General features: G+C 56.0%; 2 protein-coding genes across 17 annotated transcripts in view; one reads left to right on the forward strand and one right to left on the reverse strand.

Annotated features, from left to right (window-relative positions):
- ARHGEF4 (Rho guanine nucleotide exchange factor 4) overlaps positions 1-19,361 on the forward strand; it is a 247,704-nt gene extending 228,343 nt beyond the window's left edge. For 2 of the 4 annotated variants that reach the window (XM_070507336.1, XM_070507337.1), the window contains 9 exons: positions 10,678-10,857; positions 11,840-12,016; positions 12,082-12,261; positions 13,492-13,724; positions 14,044-14,173; positions 15,573-15,704; positions 16,439-16,682; positions 17,449-17,526; positions 18,117-19,361. In XM_070507336.1, the coding sequence (XP_070363437.1) occupies positions 10,678-10,857; positions 11,840-12,016; positions 12,082-12,261; positions 13,492-13,724; positions 14,044-14,173; positions 15,573-15,704; positions 16,439-16,682; positions 17,449-17,526; positions 18,117-18,268 (1,506 nt within the window). In that variant the 3' untranslated portion in view covers positions 18,269-19,361. Of the gene's footprint in view, positions 1-4,837; positions 5,158-5,656; positions 5,721-10,677; positions 10,858-11,839; positions 12,017-12,081; positions 12,262-13,491; positions 13,725-14,043; positions 14,174-15,572; positions 15,705-16,438; positions 16,683-17,448; positions 17,527-18,116 lie in introns of those variants that run through there. The other 2 variants (XM_070507339.1, XM_070507338.1) reach the window with 2 other exon arrangements.
- A 676-nt stretch (positions 19,362-20,037) lies between these two features.
- The window catches only part of FAM168B (family with sequence similarity 168 member B), a 38,814-nt gene continuing 33,548 nt past the window's right edge, over positions 20,038-25,303 (reverse strand). For all 13 annotated transcript variants that reach the window (XM_044769257.2, XM_044769256.2, XM_044769259.2 and 10 more), the window contains 2 exons: positions 24,950-25,075; positions 20,038-24,531 (listed from right to left, as the gene is read on the reverse strand). In XM_044769257.2, coding sequence (XP_044625192.2) covers positions 24,963-25,075 — 113 coding nt within the window. In that variant the 3' untranslated portion in view covers positions 20,038-24,531; positions 24,950-24,962. The remainder of the gene's footprint in view (positions 24,532-24,949; positions 25,076-25,303) is intronic.

Here is a 25,303-nt window from a genome sequence, read left to right on the forward strand (position 1 = left end):
TTAGAGAATTTGTTGCCTATTTGGTTCAAAGATGTTTCTTGGTATTTGAGGTTGCTGAGCAGGCACGTGGTGCTATGGGACCTTATGTTTAGAGCACTCTCCAGGGCACTTGTCTTCCCTTGACACTCAGCATGTCCCTTGGTGGAAGGACTTGTCACGTCACAGAGGAGGACAGTCAGTCGGGTGAGGAGCCCCTCTCCAGGGATGCAGCAGGCCAACACAGGGTGGAGGCTGGACTCCAAACGCGGGCAGCACCCACCAGGCTACTCTCCCTCATGAGACCGACCAACAATTCTAGATCCTGATGGAGAAAGCCTAAGATATGCAGCCCTGAAAGGGGCAGGACAGCAAGAAGGCTGACCTCCCTGGGGCTGACCCCATTCTGCCACTGGCTGGAGCACCTGTGGCAAGTCATTCCCTCCTTGGCACCCCGATTTCCCCATTGTTGGGTGGATGTGGCACCTGGGCCCCCCTGGCAGCTACAGGAGCGTCGCTGTGCCTGGGGTATCGGGTACGCAGGAATGACAGCACCTGTTATGCTCCATTGGCAGTGTTAGACTCACTTTATCAAAAACTTGGAAGATACAGAAGGTGTCCTCCAGTGACCTTCCAACAGCAGCAGCGTCCCACTGCACTCCCCGGCCCCCGGCCCTTGCTGCTGTCTCACACATGTGGCAGGGAGGTTTGCTGGGCGTCCCGTGAGCATCGCACGTGACGATTACAGAGCAGCGGATGCCAGAGAAAAGTCCATGCTTGCTTGAAGTCACATATTCACTGTGTTTTCTAAGCACATGTGGGTCTCATGTTCTATTGTGACACTTTCTTGTTCCATATACTCAGAAGGAGAGACCATTTCTCAGTTTCCTATGCAGAAGGGACCCCTACCATCTGGCCCAAAGAGGAGTGGACACAGGCGATGACAGCAAAGTACTTTCGTATTCTGGGCGCATAAGGAGTAAGGGGAGGCACCCACACGCGCACACACAAGGTGGCTGTTGTGTGACGTGTGCATGTGTACGTTGCACACACATGACACACATTACTGAGTATTTCATATGTGTCAGGTACTGCCCCAGGCCCTGGGATATGGCTGTGCAGATGTGATCCTGCCCTCAGGGGCTGCCATTGGGCGGAGCAGGCTGTGCATGTCTGCGTGGCCCCGTTCTCTTCTGTGTGCCCTGGCAGAAGTGAGAAGGAAGCAGTACCTTGTTCATTCTGTGTTTCCTGCACCTGACTTGTGCCTTGTACCTCGTGATTGTCCAGTCCTTGCAAGAGGAGTCAACCTCCTAGAGATGGGAGCAGAGGACAGGAGGGCCTGGTTCCTAGCACTTCTTGGTGAACACCTAGATGACACTGCAGAACACAAGGCCAGCTGGGGCCCGCTTCTCGGTGGAGTCGGCCTGACCTTCTCTCCAGGTGCTTCTGTCTCCCCAGCACCTGTGACACTGGACGTCTGGTCCCAGGTCTGACCTGGCTCTTGTGCACCTCCTCCCTAGCCCCAGGGTGGAGCCCGATAGATACATTGTGTGCGCCGGAACAGCTGAACAGAAGTCTCTGTGAGCCAGGGCAGCTCACAGCCCCAGGGCCAGGGCTGAGTGTTGTCTGGTGGCCAGCGTATCCACAGTGGCTTTCCTCTTCTCTCTCGAAGCCATGGCGCGGGGACTCAGCCCTCCTCTGCTCCAGAATCCTCTGTCCTCCTCCACGTCCATGTCAGTCCTGCCCCCTTGGCAGACCTGCAGACCCACCCAACCAGTCTGGGTGGGCTACTCCCTGCTGCCACCTCCAAGGGCCTAGCCCTTTGCTTTCAAGCTTTTTGGGCTTTGTTTTTGGTGATGAAACACTGACATAAAACACTGTTGCCACTGTCGTCCCTGCTGTATGCCCGGATCACCAGGATCTGAAGACTGAGTGCCCCTGGGCAGGGCAGAGGCCGCCTCTCAGTCCTTGGCCCTGGCCCCGGCTCATGGGTTCTTCTGACACCTTAGACCCTCCGTGGGCTATTCTGCTGCGGGGGACAGAGGGCTCGTCCAGAACTGGGCCATGGCTGAAGTTCTAAACGCGGCCACTGGAGCCAGCACAGCAGCAAGCACGGTGCTCTGGGCCCACAGCAGTGTGCAGACCAGTTGGTTCCCACAACCACCCTGACCAGGACCTGAGGACACACAGCCACAAGGGCACAAGGAAACATCTGCCCAAGTCAGGGCTTCTGAGCCACGGCCCACAAGAGGGCATGTCACAGTCTCACAGAGGAGTGCTGGGTTTGGGGTGGCAGGGAGCCTTTGATGCCTTCTGATTCCCCACTGTCCTCCTGGGAGCTTGAGGAAGCAGATCCTGAGCCTCGCTTTCTGAAGAGCTGGGCAGGAGCAGAAGACTACTTCCTCCCAGCCAGACAGATGAGCCCAGGCTGACCCTTCAGATCTGAGGGAGACAGGCAGCCTCTCTGGACACATTCCTGACCCTCCTCTAACATACACAGGAACCCAGACACGCACATACATCCTGGCAGGGTCTTCAGCAGGTGCCCTCATCTGTACTTGCTCACTGCCTGTAGCTGGCACACGTGGAAACCTGAGCAGACAGCCACCACGTGTGGACACCCAGCCTCTCTAGTATTCCCTCCAGGGCCTCCCTCTGCCCCAGGACTCACAGTGCTGAGCATGGAGCCCGGAAATCTCTGCCCACTTCCGGGCTGCTTTTCAGTCAGCTCAGCCCCCTCAGCGGCAGCCTTCTGATCCATCAGAAGGGCACGGTGACTGTGACGGAGCTCGCCGCTGTGGATGGAAGGAGAGACACCTGCACGTGAACTTTGAGCCCTACAAAGATAAGGTGGCAGGCTCGTCAGGGAGGCAGTGGAAGCCCTGGGTACCTGATGTGGGGCTGTTTAAAAAGCTGCGGAACCACATGCAGAAGAATGAGATTGGACCCTCATCTCACACTGTTTACAAAAATCAACTCAAAATGGATTAAAGTCTTAAACACAAGACCTGAAACCATAAACGTACTAGAAGAAACAGGCAAAAATGTTCTTGACATTGGTCTGGGCAATGATTTTTTGGATATGATACCAAAAGCACAGGCAGCAAGAGCAAAAATAGACAAGCGGAATTGCATCAAATTAAAAAGATTCTGCACAGCAAAGGAAACAATCAACAGAGTGAACAGGCAACCTATGGAATGGGAGAAAATATTTGTAAACCATAAATCTGATAAAGGGTTAATATCTAAAATATATAAGTAACTCATACAATTCAATAGGAAAAAAACCAAATAATCCAATTTTAAAATGGGTAAAAGAGGTGAATAGACATTTCTCAAAAGAAAATGCTCAACATCACTAATCATCAGAGAAATGCAAATCAAAACCACAATGAGCTATCATCTCACACCTGTCAGAATGGCTATTATCAAAAAGACGAAAGATAAGCGTTGGCGAGGATGTGGAGAAAAGGGAACCCTTGTGCACTGTTGGTGGGAATGTAAACTGGTGCAGCCACTATGGAAAACAGTATGGAGTTTCCTCAGAAAATTAAGAGTAGAACTACCATATGATCCAGCCATTCCATTTCTGGATACATACCCGAATGAAAAGAAGTCAGGATCTCAAGGAGATCCCCATGTGCACTGCAGCATTGTTCACAACAGCCAAGGCAAGGAAATACCGAAGTGTCAGTCAGAGGATGAATGGATAAAGAAGATGGTGGGGGGCGATGTGTGTGTGTATATATATACATACACACAGTGGAGTGTGTATACACTCCATTTAATTGTAATAATTAATAATTATTATTGTAATACTATTGTATTGTAATAATACAATGGAGTATTATTCAGCCTTAAAAAGAAGGAACTCCTGACCTTCGCGACAACGTGGATGAACCTGGATGCGTTATGCTAAGCAAAATAAGTCAGACACAGAAGAGAAATCCCGCGTGACCTCACTCGTGTGTGGAAACCACAACAATCCAACTCACAGAAGAGGAGAGGAGGGTGGTGGTTGCCAGGGGCTCGGGGAGGGAGAAATGGGGAGATGTCAGCCAAGGGTGCAGAGTTTTAGTGACGCGGGACGAGGAAGCTCTGGGGAGCTGAGGCACAGCATGGTGCCTACAGTTCACAAGACTGCACGGCATGCTTGGCATTTGCCGAGAAGGCGGATCTTGTGTCCTCACCACAAACACGAAATACTAACCCTGTGAGGTGACGGATGTGTTAACTTGCTTGCGGTGATTATTTTACAATGTATATGTATATCAAAATATCAAGTTGATCACCTTAAATATATACACTTTTTGTCAATTATACCTCACTAAAACGGGAGGCGGGTACTGGTTAGCGGCTGAAGAAGCCTGCTGCTTTCCCAGAGGAAAAAGTGCTGCTCTGATGGGCAAGGCCAGTAAGGAGAAGTCCTGAGTCAGGGCCTTCCTTAGGGTCAGCCTTAGTCCAGAATTCCAATCCAGGCTCCCCGGTCCCTGTATTCCTGTGCGTCTTTATGACTGAGCTATCTACCAGACCTTTCAGAGCCGCATTGACTCATCTGGGAAGTGGGGGCCAAGGGCAACCCTCGGTGCTAGGAGTCAGAACCTCTGGCCCCTCCCCGTGGCCCCGGTGTGCCTGTATCTGCGAAGCCGCACTGCATCCCGTGCGCCGCCGCGATGATCTGTGCGCCTGGCCGGCCCAGGACCAGGACCACTATCTCGGCGTTGAAGGTCTCCCGACCCCCGAAGGAGGCGCCGAGGGCAGAGCGCGGCGCCCGCCGGAGCCACCCCGCCCCCTCCCGGGCCTCCCCACCCCGGCTCCCCCGCCCAGGCGGTCGGCGCGGGTGCTGGGCTCGGGCCGGAGACGCAGCGCGCACGTCGCTGGCGGCAGGCAGAAGCCCCGGGCCGCGGGCGCACGCGGCTCCGCCCCACTCCCGCCCTCTCCGGCGGGGTCTCGGGCCGCACCGAGCTGGGCCTGGCGCCATGGCCAGGGCCCCGCAGTCCCGGCGCCGCCCCGCGGCCCCCGGCAGCGCCCTGCGCGCTCTGCTGCGCTGCAACCTGCCCCCCGGCGCCCAGCGCGTGGTGGTCTTCGCCGTGCTGGCGCTCCTCGTCCTCATCAACGTCGTGCTGATCTTCCTGCTGGCCTTCCGCTGACCGCGGGCCGGCGCCCGGGGACCGCGCTGCGGTGAGTGGGCGGCGTGGGCACCCCCGGCCGCCGCGCGTCTTCCCTTCCAGCCCCGCCCCCATCGGGGTCCCCGCGCCCCCGGCCGGTCGTGACCCAAGGTGCGGCCGCTGGCCCCAATGCTGCCCCGTGAGCCCGCACCGGACCTGCCCCGAGAGGCGCCCATGTGCCGGGGCCGATCTGCGTTTGCGCCCCACCGGGGGCGGCCATGCGGGTGACTCAGAGGCGTGGTGACATGTGCCACGGGGTCCGTCCCTCTGTCTGCTGTGCCTTGTGTGTGTGTGTGTGTGTGTGTGTGTGTGACTAAAATGGCGCGTCTCCGTGTCTAACTGAGGATGCGGAGGCAGCTGTGGCCGCGGCTGCCTGTAGTTGTCTGGGAACAGCGTGCATGTGACCGCTGTGTGAGCGGACTGGGCAGCATTTCGTGTGGGTTGAGAGATGGCTGTGGAGGATGAGTGGACGCCTCTGCATATGTTACCTGCAGTTGCTTTTCCCATTTTAGATCTTAAGATAACTGGTCTCAGTCAGTGTGCCGCGCCCCACAAGCAGAGCCCCCCTCCTTGCAGGTGGGTGCTTTGCACACACAACCCCCTCCCCCCACCCCTCAGGGCTGCACAGGGACCCACAGGAGCTGAGCCACATTCCCAGAGTGGATGGGAATCCTCCAGCAGTAGCCTGCATGTGTGAGAGAGAGGACATGGGGCAGGATGGGAAGGGCAGCGGGCGGTCATCAGGGGCCGCTTTGAGGCAGAGCCTGGCTTCCCCAGGCTTGTCAAAGTCTCCAGGGCACAGGAGGGGATCCTGCCTCCTGCCCCTGGCTTGTCTTAGTCTTGATCTTACCCCTCCACTGGAACAGTCCCCCACCTGCGTGCCCCCCCAAAACACAGCTTCCGCTCCCCTGCCAGGCCAAGAGGGAGCCCCCAGTCCTCTCCCCATAGCCTGCTGGGCTTGAGTGTTGGCTGCCCTGCAGCTGCACCTCACACAGAGCGCGAAGAAGGGCCTCTGCCCAGAAGCCCACCCAGCCGGGGCCCGGGCGGCCTCTGGGCTGTCCTGGAGGTAGAATGTGGCTCTGACCTCTTGGAGCTACCTTTTGTCTTGGTGACATCACATAAACGGGTAATGTCATTGCTAACTTGTCAGGGTGCCTCGCATTTGTGGATCTACACAAGAGTTTTGGGTCCCAGGTAGAGCACATTGTCACTCTGGGTATCGATGGAGACCAAGGCACAGGGACATCAGGGAAGTTGCTCACAGCTGTGTGTCTATCTGTTGCTCCTGTTCCTGGCAAGGTGCTGGCACAAAGAAGGGACAAAAGCGACCAACCCCTCCCATCACCAACTGGGGCTTCCAGGTGACAGGGCAGGATGGGTAGGGGGCTTGTCCATACAGGCATTGGGAACCCTGGCCTCTCTGGAAAGCCCAGCCTCTTTGCCCCCCAAGTCCTCCCCTGGCTGCCTTGTAGAAAGCGGCGGTGTAGGACCCGCCCCTCTCTGCGAGGGCTGGCAGAACACAGCCACCGGAGGAGCACTGGGCCAGGGCTCTGTTGAGGGAAGCTGGGGACAGGGGAGGCACCTGACCTGCTTAATACTAGGCGGGAACAACCAGGGAAGGAAACCAGTGGGAAGCTGGACTGTGTGGGGTGTGTCTGTGTCACTTCCTCCTGGCCTGGCTCCAGCAGTGAGGGCACCTGTGCTGTCCTGTGACCTGTGTGTGCAACTGATGTGAACGGAGGAAGACAGCATCCACCTGCAGTCCTTCTCAGGACTTCGCAGGAGACCACAGTGGAGCCTCCCTTAGCGGGCATGTGACTGTGCACATACAGGCGCATGTCGGGGTGTGCAGCAAGAGGGGTCTCAGGACACCCACTTCTCCAGAGTCAGAGCTACAAAGCTTAAACAAGAAGTTCTGTTCCCTGCTGGATACGAACCTCACTTTACCCAAGAAGTCCCGAGAGTGAACCCTTCCATTGTCTCAGTAACTCATCACTCAAAACATACAAATCTTCCCATGTAGCCCGTGGTCACACACTCTGTCCTGATGTACACGGTCACCCGTGGTCACACACTCAGTCCTGATGTACACGGTCACCCGTGGTCACACACTCAGTCCTGATGTACACGGTCACCCGTGGTCACACACTCTGTCCTGATGTACACGGTCACCCGTGGTCACACACTCAGTCCTGATGTACACGGTCACCCGTGGTCACACACTCAGTCCTGATGTACACGGTCACCCGTGGTCACACACTCTGTCCTGATGTACACGGTCACCCGTGGTCACACACTCAGTCCTGATGTACACGGTCACCCGTGGTCACACACTCTGTCCTGATGTACACGGTCACCCGTGGTCACACACTCAGTCCTGATGTACACGGTCACCCGTGGTCACACACTCTGTCCTGATGTACACGGTCACCCGTGGTCACACACTCTGTCCTGATGTACACGGTCACCCGTGGTCACACACTCAGTCCTGATGTACACGGTCACCCGTGGTCACACACTCTGTCCTGATGTACACGGTCACCCGTGGTCACACACTCAGTCCTGATGTACACGGTCACCCGTGGTCACACACTCAGTCCTGATGTACACGGTCACCCGTGGTCACACACTCTGTCCTGATGTACACGGTCACCCGTGGTCACACACTCAGTCCTGATGTACACGGTCACCCGTGGTCACACACTCTGTCCTGATGTACACGGTCACCCGTGGTCACACACTCAGTCCTGATGTACACGGTCACCCGTGGTCACACACTCTGTCCTGATGTACACGGTCACCCGTGGTCACACACTCAGTCCTGATGTACACGGTCACCCGTGGTCACACACTCTGTCCTGATGTACACGCTCACTTGTGGTCACACACTCAGTCCTGATGTACACGGTCACCCGTGGTCACACACTCTGTCCTGATGTACACGGTCACCCGTGGTCACACACTCTGTCCTGATGTACACGGTCACCCGTGGTCACACACTCAGTCCTGATGTACACGGTCACCCGTGGTCACACACTCTGTCCTGATGTACACGGTCACCCGTGGTCACACACTCAGTCCTGATGTACACGGTCACCCGTGGTCACACACTCTGTCCTGATGTACACGGTCACCCGTGGTCACACACTCAGTCCTGATGTACACGGTCACCCGTGGTCACACACTCTGTCCTGATGTACACGGTCACCCGTGGTCACACACTCTGTCCTGATGTACACGGTCACCCGTGGTCACACACTCTGTCCTGATGTACACGGTCACCCGTGGTCACACACTCTGTCCTGATGTACACGCTCACTTGTGGTCACACACACAGTCTGTCCTGAGGTACATGCTCACTCATGGTCACACACTCTGTCCTGATGTACATGCTCACCCAGGCACACACACAGTCTGTCCTGTACTACACGCTCACCCGTGGTCACACACACACTCTGTCCTGATGGACATGATCACGCCTGGTCACACACACTGTCCCACGGTCACTGTCCCTGAACAGACACGTTCACTTGCCGCGCACAGGCTCATTGGCTCCTCTCCACCCCTTCTGAGCATTCTGCTGCTTTGTTGTCCTCAGGCCAGACCCCAGGCCTTGGCGGGCCTGCTTACGGAGTGTGTGCCTGGGCTGCAGTCTAGTGCCGCCCCCCGTGCAGCAGGCTGGCTCTCGCATGTGGCTCCTGAGTCTCCCATCATGCCTTGCCATGTTGCCACCAGGAGGCCTTGATCCTGGGAACCAGCCTCCCCGCAGGAAGGAGCATGCCTATAGGTCTTTCTCTCTCTAGAGGAGGAGTGCAGTGGCACCTGGAGGAGGCACGCAGCTCCCTAGGAACAGCCCAGTGCTCCTGCCTGTCTCTGGGGGGCCTCAATGGTCTGCAGCCCCTGAACGAGTGCTGTCTGTGAGAGAAGTGCACACAGGCTGTGGGTTACTCAGGAGTGCTTTCCTCAGGGTTTGGAGCAGGTTTCACCCCCAGAAAATGGGAAGAACTGATGGCTTCTGGATGTGCTCGCTCGGGCCTCCCTTGGAGGAAAGGGCCAGCCTGGGTAGGCTCCATGCCTGCTGGCCAGCCCACCCCTTGCCCTGCCCATTTGGGGCACAGTGGAGCCTCTGAGACAGTGGCTGGAACTCACTCAGGCAGAGACCCCGCAGTCCTGCTGCGGCCCGACTCTGGTTCCGTTTCAGTGTGAGGATTTGCACACACACTGCCCTGGGGGCACCAGAGGAAAGCCCCACTGGGCCTGAAGCCAAGGGCGGACTTCCACGGTGAGGGGGGCAGGGGCAAGCTGCCTGGAAGAGGAGACAGCACAGAGGGCCTGTCTGGTGACGCTTTGAGGCCTTCACTGCTCTGCTAAAGAACCAGCCAGTGGCTGTGACAGAGCCAACACTTGGTCCCAGCAGAGAGGAGATGGACCTCACCTCCCGTAAACCCCCAGAGCCATTCGTCATTCACAGAGCAGAAACTGAGCCCATGTGACAGGAAAGCAGGTGTCAGCCCAAAGGGAAATGGAGCTCTGAGCACGAGGACTGCCCAGGAGGGTGCTGTCTCCCTGCCTCTGGGGCTGGGGACCATTCCTCCTGAGGTGAGGTCTGCGACCACCAGGAAGAAGGAGTCACACAGTCAGTTCCGCAGAGAGAAGTGATAGAAAGAATGTTAGCCAGTATCAAGTGGTTGGCTCATAACCGAGTGCACAAGAACAGGACAAAGGGAGCAGCTGCAAGACATACCTACCTCTCCTAGAGCTGGGGAAAAAGGAAAGAGGTTGGAAGAACTGAAACTGAGAACCCTGTGGGCTTGGGGCCTGGAACTCTGAGGAGAGTGAGGCTCAGCTGGTGCTGGTGGGGGCACCATGAGACCAGCCCTGCACGTGTTCGAACCCTGCGAGCCGGGGTCTGGCTCCTGCAGCGGCTAGGCACGGCGCCCGGGGGAAACGGCCCTGCTGCTTGTCAGGTGGCCTCTCGCAGGTACGGCCGGCCCGCAGGAAGGCCACAGGAGCTTCTGCAGGGTGAAGGAGGGAGCAAGCCCCTTCACCCAGCTCTGCGGTCCTCTCCAGTGCCACGTTAGGAGAGCCTGTGGGGAAGCAGCCGGCACAGCAGAAAGGCAGCTTGCAGTGTCCCAGCACCAGCATCCAGAGCACCGCAGAGACGCTGGGCGGGCGGCTGAGAGGCAGTGCTTTCATCACTGGCCCAGTAGGGGTGGGAGGAAGGTGTGCCCTGTGCAGGGGAGTGAGCAACACGCTCGCCCCTCAGATCTGGTGGCTCCCCAGGCTCTAGTGGTCGTGTTCACTTCAGGCTTCCTCATCAGCTCTGCCGGTCTAGACATGGCCAGGGCATAGACTGCCCCCTGAAGAGCGGCTGCCCAGAGGGAGCCCCTGTCAGCTCCCCTGTAATGTCAGTCAGGATCCCCTTTTCCCAGGGCTGCTGAGGGGTGGGGGCAGAGGGCAGGAGCACCCTGCCCCCTGAGGAGGTCCGTGCAGCCTTACTCCACTGACGTGCTACCCATGGCTCTCTCCACAGCTCATCAGCGATGGCAGTGTGGTCTGTGCTGAAGCACTCTGGGACCATGTCACCATGGATGACCAGGAACTGGGCTTCAAAGCTGGGGATGTCATCGAAGTAATGGATGCCACCAACAGAGAGTGGTGGTGGGGCCGTGTCGCCGACGGCGAGGGGTGGTTCCCAGCCAGCTTCGTGCGGGTATGGCACCGGCCTGAGCTTCTCCTAGGCCTGTAAAAAGCCAGCTGGCTCTGCTCAGAAATGCAGGCTTGAAACTGCTCTGGGGTCCGAGGTGCGGGGCATGGACCTCCCACTCATGGCTGTGGTGGGACTGCAGGTTGTGGGCTGAGTGGTGGCTGTCAGGAAGGCCAGCCGGGAGTTCTGACACAGCCTTCCTCCACCCACTCCAAGCCCTGCTCCACCCTTCCTTGGGAGCCCTCAGTGGACAGAGAGGAATGGGTCAGAATGATGCTGTGTGGCTGCCTCTAAGGGGACTGCACGTCAGAGGACCACGGCCACAGACAGCTCAGTTTACCGTGCACTTCCTATGCACTGTGCAGAACATCTGCTCCAGTCATGCAGTTAGAGCTTTCACAGCAGCTCCGGGGAAACTGAGGCATGGACAAGTCAGTCCTTAGCCCAAGAGATCACAGACAGGGGACCCAGATCCCACCTAAGGTGGCCTTTGGTCTCCACGGAAAGGCCAGGCCAAGGGCAGTGGGAAGGAGAGATCCCAGGCCTTGGGGTGCATGGCTTCTTCTGCCCCAGACCCCTTGAACAAGCTGCCCACTCTGCACCCCACGCCTTCCTAGTTACAGGTCAGCCAGCCAGCAAGGCCACATCACCCTTTCACTTCCATCACAGCCTCTAGAGGGCCCTATGAGCCGACACTGGTTCAGAACTCTGCTGTTAGCATCTGCTCTGTGCCCGGCACGAGCCGGCTGTAAGAGCGCCTTAGGAGGCGGCGGGTGGTCTGGGAGAACACTGACAGCTGCAGCAGTCATCGGACTGTCGGCCCCTGTCCGGATGGGCATTATGCGGGCGATGGGAGGAGGGGAGCTTCCCGGCCCGCCCCAGCCGCCTGTGCGTCCGGCGAGTTCTCCGAGCCTCAGTTCCCCGCCGCCGCCGCCGTGCTGGCTGCGGGGCGCTGCCCCGGGCGCTGACCCCTGCGCGTTGCCCGCAGCTGCGTGTGAACCAGGACGAGCCTGCGGACGACGAGGCGCTGCGGGCCGGGGCTGGCGGGGCGGAGGACGGCGGGACCGAGGCGCAGAGCAGCAAGAACCAGATGCGGACCAACGTCATCAACGAGATCCTCAGCACGGAGCGCGACTACATCAAGCACCTGCGCGACATCTGCGAGGTGAGGCCCGGCGCGGCGGGGGGCGGGGGGCGCGGGGCCCGGGACTGACGGCCCCCTCGGCCCAGGGCTACATCAGGCAGTGCCGCAAGCGCGCCGACATGTTCAGCGAGGAGCAGCTGCGTACCATCTTCGGGAACATCGAGGACATCTACCGCTGCCAGAGGGCCTTCGTGCAGGCGCTGGAGCAGAGGGTCAACAGGGAGCGGCCGCACCTCAGCGAGCTGGGCGCCTGCTTCCTGGAGCACGTGAGGCGCCCGCGGGGACCTCGCCCCGACCCTGTCCCCTCCTGCCCCCAGGACCCACTGCCCTGGCTCCCGTGCGCAGCGGCCCCTGCAGCCTCGGCCCTCCCCCACACACCCGGGCCCCCCCGCCTCCCCCGCCCTGTAACCTGCTTTGCCCTTGTATTCCTCGCTGCCTCCTCTCAGAAGTCAGACCTGTGGCTGAAACCCAGGCAGCCTGCCACTCTTTTCCAAAAGCTTCCAGGCCCCACCCCCCACCTGCCCGACTGTCTCACCTCCAAGCAGAGGGCACCCCAAGTCAGAGAAGGTCCCCTAGAGCAGGGGGCCTGGGCGTCGGCCAGTAGAGGTAGGAGGTGGGCTAGGCTGCCTGTTGAGCATCCCAGAGCTGTTCACAGCCAGTTCTGGGGTTCCTCACTCAGTGAGCAATCTGGAATTTATGTGGAGTTTATAGTGCCTGCTTCCACTAAATGCCAGCTGGCATTTAGCCACAGTTCACTGGACTAGTCTGGACTAGATGGACTCCTAGCCTTGCCTGATCGGGAAAACACTGGTTTTATCCCTCTCCTGTGCAGTCACGGGGGAGTGAGCCAGCCCGTCAAGGACAGCGTGGGCTCCTTCCATACCAGGGTGGTGTTGGGGAGGGCCTGCCCCTCTCCCCAGCAGCAGGAGGAGTACTGAAGGGAGACGTGGACTGTCCACGAGCAGGTCCGGGAGTAGGCACTTCATTGACATGACCTACTGTGCCCATCACAGGAGCCGGCCCACCAGCGGCTGTTGTGCCCTCCTCCCCCACCCAAGTCCGTGAAGTCCTAGGTCGATGGCAGACCTGGTCTCTCTCTGGCTCTAGGTAGATGAAGCTTAAAAAAAAAGAGGCACAGTGAGGCTTATGTACAATACGTGCACAGTGTGGACATATCTGTGTCACACTGTGTTGAACAAAGTGACAGTGCTGTCCCTCAGACACGAAGCCAGAGCTTCGTGAAGAAGCAGCAAGACGCTAGGTAGAAAAGGCTGGGTGGCAGGCGGCAGGGGCACCCAGGCCTGAGCATTCAGAGGTCTTCGCCATCCCGGCTGTGATTCCACACAGCTTGTACCCAGTGAAGTAGGTAGACAGAGCCTGAGCTCCGGGAGCCCAGCTCCTGAAGGAGCTGCAGAGGCTCTTGCTCCCTCCCAGCACGTGCCGGGGGGCCTTGGGGAGCAGGAGCCAGTGTCCCTAACCTGCAGCCATGCCCGCAGCAAGCGGACTTCCAGATCTACTCCGAGTACTGCAACAACCACCCCCGCGCCTGCCTGGAGCTCTCCCGGCTGGCCAAGCTCAGCAAGTACGTGTACTTCTTCGAGGCCTGCCGGCTGTTGCAGAAGATGATTGACATCTCTCTGGACGGCTTCCTGCTGACCCCAGTGCAGAAGATCTGCAAGTACCCTCTGCAGCTGGCTGAGCTGCTCAAGTACACACCCCCCCAGCACAGGTAAGGAGGCTCTTCTTGCCTCAGGCCGCTTTGCTGAGTTCTTGTAGTGTGCTGGGCACTGCTGCAGACACTGGGGCGACAGCACAGAGAAAAACCACCCCTGCTCTCAGGACCTGTGGTTGCAATGAGGGAAGAGGCCATACATAGGGTATTAAGTCCTGCTCTGTGTCGGCACGCATGGAGAAGATGGGGATGTGCACTTGACTGGTGAGGAAATGGCTGAGGGGCACCGCCACAGAGGCAAGCAGCACCACAGGGGGCTTCCGGAGGCTCTCTGCGCTCCAGCTGGCAGCCCAGTCCCATCTCTGTTCTGCCCTAGGGATTTCAAGGACGTGGAGGCTGCTTTACATGCCATGAAGAACGTGGCCCAGCTCATCAATGAACGGAAACGGAGACTGGAAAACATCGACAAGATTGCTCAGTGGCAAAGCTCCATAGAGGACTGGGAGGTGAGGGCCTGACACCCCAGAAGACACCATGGGGCTTGTCCCTGAAAACTCAAGGAGGGAGCTGAGGAGGGAGACAGCTCCTGGGAGATAGCAAACAGGAGCTGGAAAGCGTCCTCCACCTGGGCGCCCGAGCCCTGAGCTCCAGGCCTTTAGCGCTGCCTCCCAGAGCAGGCCCAATGGCCTCTTTCCTGGTGAAGAGTTTGGGGCACGTGTGAAATACCACATGCCTCCCAAAGTGCAGCCAGCCAGCCCAGCAGGAGCTGCTTCTCTGCCCTTAGTGGACAGGCCAGATCCCCAAGTTTTTTGCTGGGACTCCCCACAGAAGGTTATGCCCCAGCATGACCAAAAATGGATCCACCGCCCAGAACCTCCTGGTGCGTTTTCTCTGGCTTGCACATTTCCCGCATCTGCCAATCTTGCCTTCTAAGGGAACACAGAGGCCGGAACAAACGGTGACATTCCTGTCCTCCTGCTCTCTCCACCTCCATCCGACAGCCATGAAATGTTATAAAAATACGGATTCCTGGGCCCCGTTCTAGAAACACAATTAGAATTCCTGGGGGTGGAGCTGAGCAATGTGGGGTTTGTTTTGTTTTGGGGGTTTTGTTTTTTGGGTTTTTTTCCAGGTGATTGATTCTGAGGCCCAGTCCTAGCCGAGGACCCCTACAAACTCACTTATCCCAAACAATGGCTGCCAACTCCTGCGGTGGCTTGCATTTTGCAGGAGGAATGGGAAGGGGAGCAGGGCTTAGTCTGAAAGTTTGAAGTCTGATGATGGGACTTCGGTACCAAATATGTTTAACTGGGAAGAAGACCTTTTGCCCCTAAAAGACGGCCCTCAGAGGGGACTTGCAGCCGGGGCTAATCATCCGCACGGCAGCACTGTCCATGTGGAGCGAGCCACATGGCCGATCTTACGTGTTCAAGTAGCCATCTTAAAAAGGAAAGAAACAGGTGAAACTAATAATATTTTGTTTGACTTTATATATCCAAAATATCATTTCAACATGTAATCAACATAAAATATCATTAGTGAATATTTCACATTCTCTATTTCATACTAAGGCTTCAAAATCCGCGTGTATTTTACTTACATGACATCTCAGCAGGGATTAGCCACATTTCAAGTGCTCACGCCACTGGCTGCCGATGAGCCCCGTTTCGCAGAGACAACCAACTCATGGGTCAAACCACCTTTCTACCCCCCACACTGCCCCCACTACTTCCTTGGGCTTCAGGAGCAGCCCCGCCCTCTACAATCTGCTGTTCGCTGCAGACCCTGGCCCAGTGGGGGCCACAGGCGGGGCCACTGGGGAGCCCTCCTCCCCATGATGGAGGCAGGACGCAGAGCCTAGCAGAGGGGCCTCCTCTAAGCTCATGGCTCTCCTTGGGCCCCCAGGGGGAAGACCTCCTGGTCAGGAGCTCAGAGCTTATCTACTCGGGGGAGCTGACTCGAGTTACACAGCCACAAGCCAAGAGCCAGCAGAGGATGTTTTTTCTCTTTGACCACCAGCTCATCTACTGTAAGAAGGTACCAGAGTTGCTCTGCCCTGCTGGACAGAGCAGGAAGGGAGGGAGTGAAGCCGTGGGCTGGGAGCAGCCACCCAGAGAACGGGAGCCACACCCACATGGTCTCTCCTTCCCAGAGCCCTAAGTGCAGCAAGGCCTTTCCTGGTCAGGCCCTTAGGGCCGGGCTGAGGGTGACTCTTTGCAGAGTGAGCCTGGTAGCCCCAAGACCACAGGCAGCCCTCAGTGTCTGACTGGGGCCTCCTTTCTGACCTAGGCCCTGCTTACACTACCTCTTCTCTCCCTGAGAGGAAACCTCAGCCTGCCTTTCCCAGTCCTGGGTCCTCTGTTCCAGCTGCCCCCTGGCCACCTCCTTGCTGCTAGTTTCTACTCCTCTTCAAAACGTGGCCCAAGCGGCCCTGTCCAGGAAGCCCTACTGACCACTAGCTCTGGCCTGGCCCTGGCAGACCTGGTGCTCTTCACTGCTGTGTGGTGTGGGCCCTGGCCCGCTGTTTCCTTGGCTGTCTCCCCATCAGACTCCTCCCTCGAGTTCAGCATGGTCCTGGGCCGTACCCAGGTCTGCTCTGCCCTCAGGAGCTCACCATGTGCTGGTGGGTGGGTGGGTGTGCAGTCCAGAGTCCTTCCAGTTACAGGGCAGAGAGGGAGGCAGGCCCTTGGACATGGTCAGAGGAGTGGTCCCAAGGCTGGGGAGGGCTCCAACAAGCAGGCTGGGCCAGGAGCTCACGGCATCTCTGGCAGGACCTTCTCCGCCGGGACGTGCTGTACTATAAAGGCCGAGTGGACATGGATGACCTGGAGGTGGCAGATCTGGAGGATGGGAAGGACAGAGACCTCCATGTGAGCATCAGGAACGCCTTCCGGCTGCACTGCGGCGCCACAGGAGAGAGCCACTTGCTGTGCGCCCGGAAGCCTGAACAGAAGCAGCGCTGGCTCAAGGCCTTCGCCAGGGAGAGGGAGCAGGTGCAGATGGACCAGGAGACAGGTGCGACCCGGCTCAGCCTTGCTCCGCCATGAGGCCCCACCCAGCCTTCCTTGCTCCTGAATGCAAGGAGGTCAGGACAGTCTTAGACTCGAGACAGCACATCTTACAGCCCAAGAGCCTGGGTTTGGTGAGGGTCCAGGGCAGGGATCTGCTGGCCTGTGAGGGAGTTTGCTCGTACCACACCTGGACATGCACACACGCACACACACTCCATAGGGTGGGGGCCCTCTGCTTGGTCACAGGGACCTGGGGGAGCCCCTTTCCAGCACAAGCCCTGGGAGAGCATTGGAGTGGGAGGTGGGCACTGGCTCGAGAAGCCTCCCCCACCCCCCACATGAATAGGGCATCTACCCACTGCATTTCTCTCCTGGCATCGGCCCCTGGGCATCACACTCTGCAGTTACCAGGTCCACTCTTGGTCTGGGAAAGAGCCTCCACCACAGTGGAAAGGACATGCAACACTGGACATGCTGGGGATCAGGTCAGGGTGGGAGATGGGGGAAGGCAGAGGAGGATGTGGGGAGGGCCTGAGAGGGCAGCAGAGGCTCTCCTCTGCCTGGTTGGCCAAGGCAGGCTAGCTGAGCCCAATGCTGAGTTCCTGCGGCATGATGGGACCCCAACCACGGTGGGCAGTGTAGGGTACAGAGGTGCACCAGTGCCAGGGAGCACAGGACAGGAGGGACGTGAGCAGGGGAGAAGGAGCTGGAAGGGCAGTCAAGTCCTCTCAGGGAAGTGGAGTCTCATTTGTGCCCCTCCCATGTCCCAGGATTCTCCATCACTGAGCTGCAGAGGAAGCAGGCCATGCTGAATGCCAGCAAGCAGCAGGCCACCGGGAAGCCCAAAGGTGAGCGGATGGAGTCCCACCTCCACCTACAGCAGCCTGGCCTGAGCTCTGATCACTCTTCTCTGACCCCTAAAGCAAAGCCAGCTAGCACCTGGTCCTCAGAGTTGCCCACTGCCCTTTGCAGGTGTTTGATCGCAAAGGTTGGTACTAGGGGCCACCGGTGACAAAGCTGCATCAGTATGCAGTTGATACCCTTGCCCTCAATGCCCTCAGACAGCGCCCCCAGAGCAGCACCATTAGTGACAGTGCTCACTTCCCCAGGCAGACTGCTTTCTGGCAAGGGGCTGATATCCCCATTCCTACAGACATCAAATGCTTTGCACAAGGCCTGTGCCACGGAGAAGCTCCAGGGCTCCTCACCTTCCCTGGCATCCCAGCTACCCCCTCGGCAGGCCACAGGAGGGCAGTCCAGGCCCCTGAGAGTGGTTAGCCCTGTGGAAAGCAAGGGCCCTCCCATGGGAGTCTGAGGCAGAGCCTTGGGATGGGCCCCATCCACCCTCCCACCTCGCCCAAGCAGTGGAGGCTGCCAACCTGTCCTGCACCACCTGGCTCCCCAGCACCTATGACCCGTGCTGTCTTCTCCTGCCCAGCCCTCAGCCGGCCCTACTACCTGACACGCCAGAAGCACCCGGCACTGCCCACCTGCCTGCCCCAGCAACAGGTCTTGGTGCTGGCAGAGCCCAAGCGGAAGCCCTCCACCTTCTGGCACAGCATCAGCCGCCTGGCACCGTTCCGCAAGTGAGCCAGTGGCCCACCCGACCACACTGTCTGGACCTTCCGCGCCAGCGGGCCTCCGGCTTCTCCTCCTCAAGGCCCACTGTGTCCGGCCCTCCTCTGCGTATGACACAAACTGGAAGCGAGCAGGGCCAAGTGAGGAAGCTGCTCAGTGCCACCAGTATGTGCCAAGTTCTGGGCTCCCATTCATGGTTTCTGCCCCACTACTGGTGCACTGAAGACACCAGCCAGAGACAGGGAGCCCCACAGCATGTGGACCCCCTGGCACCCTGGACGTTGGTGGGGCCTCCCGGGAGCTAGGGCTCAGAACCACCCCCCAGGCCCGCGCACATGAGGAGACTGGCAGCTCTGCACCCTCTTCTTTGGGCATCTAATCATCCCTCCTTCTCCTGGTTTTTTCTGGGCAGGAGACCATATCTACCTTCAGCCACCTGCCAAGCTGGGCCGTGTGCCCCTCTGCCCTCAATTCTCCTTGCAAGCCCCCAGCCCCCAGCTGGTGGTGCAGCAGCTTGCATCCCTGGAGGTTGGGAACCAGGAATTCTGCGCACAAAAACGTCTGGCCCAGAGCCCACCTGTTCTGCCTCCCAGTCCCTCTCTAGACACTCCTGGTGGCCAGACACCCTCTTCACTTGTGATGTGTGTGTTTATAGTGGAAAGAAAACAAAACCATAGTCCACCACATACTTCTGTCAAGGTTTGTGACCAGTCCACGTATAGCTGTGGGTTGATTCTAGAACCTTACTGCAGTTTTGTTATTTTGTTGTTTTTATAACAATGGAGAAAAAAAATTACTGTTAGTGACACAGAAAGACTGCCTTACCCTGAGTGAGCGTGTGAAGCCGGAAGGACTGACTTCTGAGGCCCAGCATGCAGGGCGGACCCGCCCCCAGAGGCTGGTGCGCACTGGGCTGGAGGGAAGCCCACCTCCTTCTGAGGAGGGGCCCCCACGAGTGTGGCCAGGGCCTGGCTTTTGGGTGCAGAGCACCGAGCTGCCCCTCTGGCCCATGAAAACTTAGCAGCATGTACAGTCACTCTTGCACTATACCCTCTCCAAGCCCAGAAACCACATTTAATTTCATAAAGAAACCTGTGAAAAATAACCTGGCTGCCAGCCCGTTTTTTGTTGCTGTCTGTGCATTTTCTCCTCTGCATGCCCCATCCTTCCTGTGCCCGTGATCTCTGACCCAGGCCTTTTCTTACACTGCAGGAAAGAGCCAGCAGTACCCAGAGGTGGGGTGGGACTCACCCAGTTGCAGACCGTGCCCTCAGGCTTTGGTGGAGAGAGGCTAAGGGGGCAGGGCTAAGTGCCTCCGGGAGGCTCAGGGGAGCCAGGAGGACTGTGTCTGGCCTGGGAGCTGTCCAGGTATGAGTACAGCTAGCTCAGGGCCTGGGAGCCCACTCTCCCTGACTGCTCTCAGAGTCCATGTTTGGCTGAAGTTAGCAAATGTGGGTTTAGCTGTCAGGCTACAGAAAGATCTGTAACCTTTCTGGGTCTCGGCATCCTCCTCACTGAAATGGGGAAGAATATGTCCTCCCAGGAGGCCCCAGGCCGCGGGACGAGAAGATTGAGGGGGGCTTCCCTGCCCCCGAGGAAACAGTCCCACCTTGCTGCCTCCACACCCCCTTAACACTGCCAAGGGCACTCGGGTGAGTGCCACCAGGGCCTCTGCCCACGACTCCATGTATTTCCTAACTGGAAAGAGGCTATAGCACCTCCCAGCCAGGCCAAGCCACCTGGAGAGAAAACCCACAGGGAAAATCATGAAAACTATGACATGCAACACAAGTCAATCTTTATTGAAAACTGCAGTATTCATACAGAACAATTCTTGTTACAATAAACGTGCTTTTAAGAATTTTAAATCTGAGCTCATCTACTCATCAGATTGCATAAAAAATTAAAATAGTATGAATTTACACACGATGGAACTGGCTCAGGATGACGCTCCATTCCTTTGTATTGACACCTGAAGTTCAATGCAGAGGCAAGGGATGCCTTTAACACTGGAAGACAATGCTGACTTAAGCTTAAGAAAAGTACTAAGAGAACGGTCTAAAAAAACAGTATTTAAAACTTAAAAAAAAAAAAAGGAACCGTTTCCTAGTCAGTCATATGTTGTAACCCATGTGGCTCCTTGGGGCCTCTCCTCTGAGTGGCCGTCACAGCAACCCTGCAGGAGCGCACATGAGCTGGTCTCCAATCCAGCCCGACTATCCTACCAACACTGGTCCAGACAAGGACCCACGGGAGCTGCGGCAGGGCTCAGGTGGCTGATGCGACGCCTGTCCCCTCAGTGCACCAGGCCCGGGAGCACCCCACGTCCCGAGGCTCACGGTGGGTTCCTGCAGAGATGCCTGCCTCTCCTCTGTCTACCCGTCCCAAGTAACTTGCACTTGAGTCCCGGGGACTCAAATAAGATTACCCCACAGGTTTTCTGTTCTTCAAATGAATAGGGGTGGGGAAAGAGACAAATCCTCTGAAACAGGTAAGATCAACTTTGAAACTTTCTACCCAAAAAGATCAGACCCTCCTCTGCAGCGTGTCACCTTCAGAAAGCTCATGATGAGTAATAAAAAACAACTCGGGGAAAAAACACAAACATCTGAGATGTGCTAGAGGAGAGCTAAGCACTCTGCCCCTCCCCTAAGCCAACCACACGTCTCTTTAGAGACACACCCTCCCCTTAAAAAGCACCAGAGAAGAACCAGAAGCTGCCTCCCACCTCAAGCCACGCACCCTTAAACCTGCCCTTGCACCCACTGGAGGGCGTCACAGGCGTCCTGTCCTGTCTGGGCAATGTCCAGGCTGGCAATGATTGGGGTGTCCAGCCATTAGCTGCCAGATGGGGAGGAGGTGGCCCAACTGGTCAGAATAATACTGTTTCCAAGTGTTTACAAAGGGTAGGTGAAGAAGTCTGATTTCTTTTTCTAAAGCAGGCCCCAATATTGATGCGCTGGTGCCTGCCACCCTTTTGCCACCCACTGGCAGCCACACTCACAGAAAGCCACATGGAGACAACACTGCCAGATATTAGCATATCCAAAGTGCCTTAAGACTATCCTTCCTCTCATCACTGAAGCGCTGATGCCACCAGACAGAGCAAAGGCATACTGCATGCCCAGCTTGGGAAGGGCAGGATGCTTACTGACCAGGTACCCACCCCAAGGCTCAGGACCCCCTTCATCTCCTGTAAATATGACATTTGCATAGCACTCAAGAAACAGACTCAGAGAATAGCAACTGGCAGGCCTAATAACCACACCAACAAGAATGTTCTGGAAAGATTTAATACAAGAGACACAAAAGGTTCTGGAAGCACCTCCAGGCCGGTTAGCACAAATGGCCCTGGCCCTGATGCTGGCCTCACTTCCCAGAGGCAGCGAGCTGATGGGACCACTACCATCGCTAAACACTCGGTCACCGGCCCAGACCCCAACAAGACTTCCTTCAGCAGAGAAACAGACCTCCTACACCTTAGGGGAGAGGCTGGACAACAAAAATGTTCTAAAATATCCATGATGATGTCCATGTTTATAGGAATTCAGTCCTGTGCTTGCCTGTCTCAACTTCTAAAAGAACTGTAATTCAGCTGAAAGACTCTGAAATTAGGAATGTCACATACAAAAAAGGCAAAATTTCTCTGAATGTTCCACTGTTGTGCCTGAATAATCAAATTATGCAAGTTTCTAACAGAAGTTCTATGCCTTAATTAATTTTACCGGAATTAAATGCTTCTAAAATGACAACCTATGATAGTTTTGTTACTATTCCTATGTCCAGAATCTTACCTGCTAGATAAGTTCTACTTTTCATATTTGATAGCTGATGCCCTGATAGTTTCGAAATTGAAAAGATTTCCACACAGATGTATTCCATAAAGCAAAAGTATCTGATAAAGTCTCCCAACTCACCTTTACAAAAGGGAAAAGAGATTAAAAAAAAATTAGAGGAGGAAAGTGTTTATAAAGCTGATGTAAATGGGAGGAAAATGCAACCCACTCTTCTCTTTCTCTTGAACACATGATTTAATTCAGTGCTCATGAGAACACTCACCTGCGTGCGCCAAGTCTCAAGCAAGCCTGGAGAAACATCCTGTATAACTTCTCATCTTTCTCCTGAATTCAAATGACTCTTCCCGACCGGTAGTGGTGTGTGTGTGTGTGGAGGGTGTGTGTGGGTGTTTTCCTTTTGCTGTTTGGGGCTTTTTTAAAGCCTATACTAAAATTATATTTTCTCCTAATCTATTACACTAAATTGGGGGACCCGACTTCTTGTTATCTGGTCAGTTCAGCCCCTGGACTCCTTAGAACGTATCAGTACTACACAGCATCCACTATACAAATGGAATGACCGACACAGAGTTGAAGAAGTGGACACAAACGGTGTGCCTGGGATAAACGGCTACTACACACACACACACACACACACACACACACGTGGGCTAAGTGCTCATGAAGCAATTTAAAGTACTTATCAGTAAACACATTATGTTAATAGACATTAGGAATAAGGAATCTTCTGTTTACAATGATCCATGCAAAAGTGTTCCTAAAATTCTTATAAAATAAAATGTGAAAAAGAAAATTATGAAGAGTACTTACTACAAAAAATAAAGTTACCAAAGGCTCAGGGGTCAGGTGTCCCACTCACCTACTGAGGTGGAATGCCAAACCAGGGCCAGAGCCCTGACCTGGCTGCTGGAGACGCGAGAAGAGCAGCGGCCTCCCCAGGCAAAGCCTACAGCACGGCCACAGTCACACCCACCCCTGCCCGACAGACTTCTGAGAGGGAACAGAACCCTCACCCCGACCCCTGACTCTGAGAAGAGAAACACACTCCCATCAAGTTGGGCACATTTAGGCAAAAAAAAATCCTCTTGACTTCTTATGTACAACATTCAGATTTTGAACACAAACCCCTCTGTCATGAATCCCAGCAGGCAAGCACACTCTGACGCTGCCTGGCCCCTTGCTGTCCACACACACGTGGTGCTGAGCGCCCTCAGCTGCAAGAAGAGATGGTAAAGGAGACGCACAGACAACAGGCCCCAGACCCTCCTCAAGCCTCCCCACAGTCGTCTCCTAGGAGTCCCTCCAAAGAGTCTCAGAGGACAAGTCTCCATCAGGTGGATGGGCCCAAACGGCCACGCCCTGCCTCTCTACAAGAAAGAATCAATTTCAAAGAGTTTTGTTCCCTTTTAATAGTTGTTAAATACAACTTTCTTCATAACACAGCTGAATCTTTGCCCTTCTCTGTGGGGAAGAACAGCAATGCCTACACATGTTTTCCCCTGATTCAAACACTTCTCAGGGAAAAAAAGGAATGATTTTCTAGGCTGAATAAGGGAGAGGCCAAGACCCCCTCCAAGTGTGACTGTTTCTCATTCATATACCTTCCATACCAGGAAAACAATTTAGTTCTACATAGGACTTTTCCAATAAAGATACAGCAAACAGCATTGCTATCTGTAAGAGATTGGTAATGAAAATTTAGACAGACAAGATTGCTTTGCTGATACGTAAACCACCTCTTGCCCCTAACTGTACTGGCCACACAACTCTACCCTTTCATGATAATTGTTAAGAATGTCCACATCTCACTGACCCCACAGCCTAAGTGGAAAAAAAGGGATGTGCACTGACCCAGCTGTACCCACAAGGCTGTGGCCCTCCCTCACTCCCCCGTCCTGCAACTCTCTCCCAGCACAGTCGGTGTGAAAGAAACAGACGGCAGAAACTCAGAGTCCATGTGTCCAACTGGCAACCCACATCAACCCCAAGAGGCTGAAGAATCATCTAAGAGACTGCAAATGCTCTATGAAGAAATTCACTTTAACACTTACAACTTTAAGACTTTGCATACGTTACAACAGTGCATTAGGGATACAAGTTGTAAAACACTTTCCATTCCTTTGGATTTTGCATATGATGGGTTTGCATCAGTCACTGCAGGTAGATTGAGCAAGCTTTGTTTTTGTGTTTGTTTTTTTAAACATGCATTCAACTAGATATGATTCTGAATAGATTAATACTCCCTTTTTATCATTATAGTTAGCTAAAAAATTGCCAGGCAGCCCACAAAACAGGATTTGCTGTAAGAACAACCCAGAGTCAGCTGGAGACTCATGGCGCTGGGACCTGCTGGGCGGGCCGCAGGAGTGTTAGCTAAGTGTGGAGAGCATTAGGAAGAAAGTCCGGGTTGGAGGCGCGAGGCCTGCAGCACCAGCTGTGGAACCTCCATTATGTGACCGCACAGCTCCATCCTCAAACCTGGGGGAGAAAAGACAGACACAGTCACAGACCCTCTCTGGCACCACAGCTCCAAAGAGGAGGATGAAATCCACTAGGACTGGAAAGGGCAGCATTGGGAAAGGCCCTGCTCCTGGCCCCGCGGAGCTCACACTTGTGGTTGCACCTGGACCCCTGCCCCATGCAGGATGGGGTGGGAGGCTGGAGCACAGCCCACAGGAGGGGCGAAGTGCACAGCGTACCCAGCAAGTACTCAACGGTTTCCCTCCCTCTCCTATTTCGTAGAGTAAGAACAAAAATTTAATCACTGCACTGCCAGTGGATCAACAGGCAGGTAGCATTTCTCTCATTAGCGCCTTAAGTTGTGGGAGATCTGACATTCTCCACTGACAAAAATGCACTCTAATTAGGAGCAGAGCCAGGCTTCACGGCCACTTACATTTGCAGGGTGATCACCACTGAGGGGGCACGTAGCTGTAGGTGGGTGTTCCGGGGGCCCGATATGTGGGCACCGTGACCGGGTGAGGGGCGACAGGAGTTGGGGAGTGGGCAGTCAGCAGGGTACCTGGAAGACAGAACAGCGTATCTCAGTGGCAGGCAGCACCGCCCACACACAAGGCTGGCCTGAGGTCCCCGCATGCATGGCTCCGTGCTGCCTCTGAGAAGAGGGCGCTGGCTCAGCCCTCTCTGCGAGGAGGGCGCCACACAGGAAGAGGGGATGGGCTTGACCTAGGGGCTGCCAGAACTCCAATTACATACAACACAAAGATGCACAAACACAGCGAGCTTGTAC

This window comes from Equus asinus, chromosome 4 (genome assembly GCF_041296235.1).
Source record: "Equus asinus isolate D_3611 breed Donkey chromosome 4, EquAss-T2T_v2, whole genome shotgun sequence".
NCBI classification, from domain to species: domain Eukaryota; kingdom Metazoa; phylum Chordata; class Mammalia; order Perissodactyla; family Equidae; genus Equus; species Equus asinus.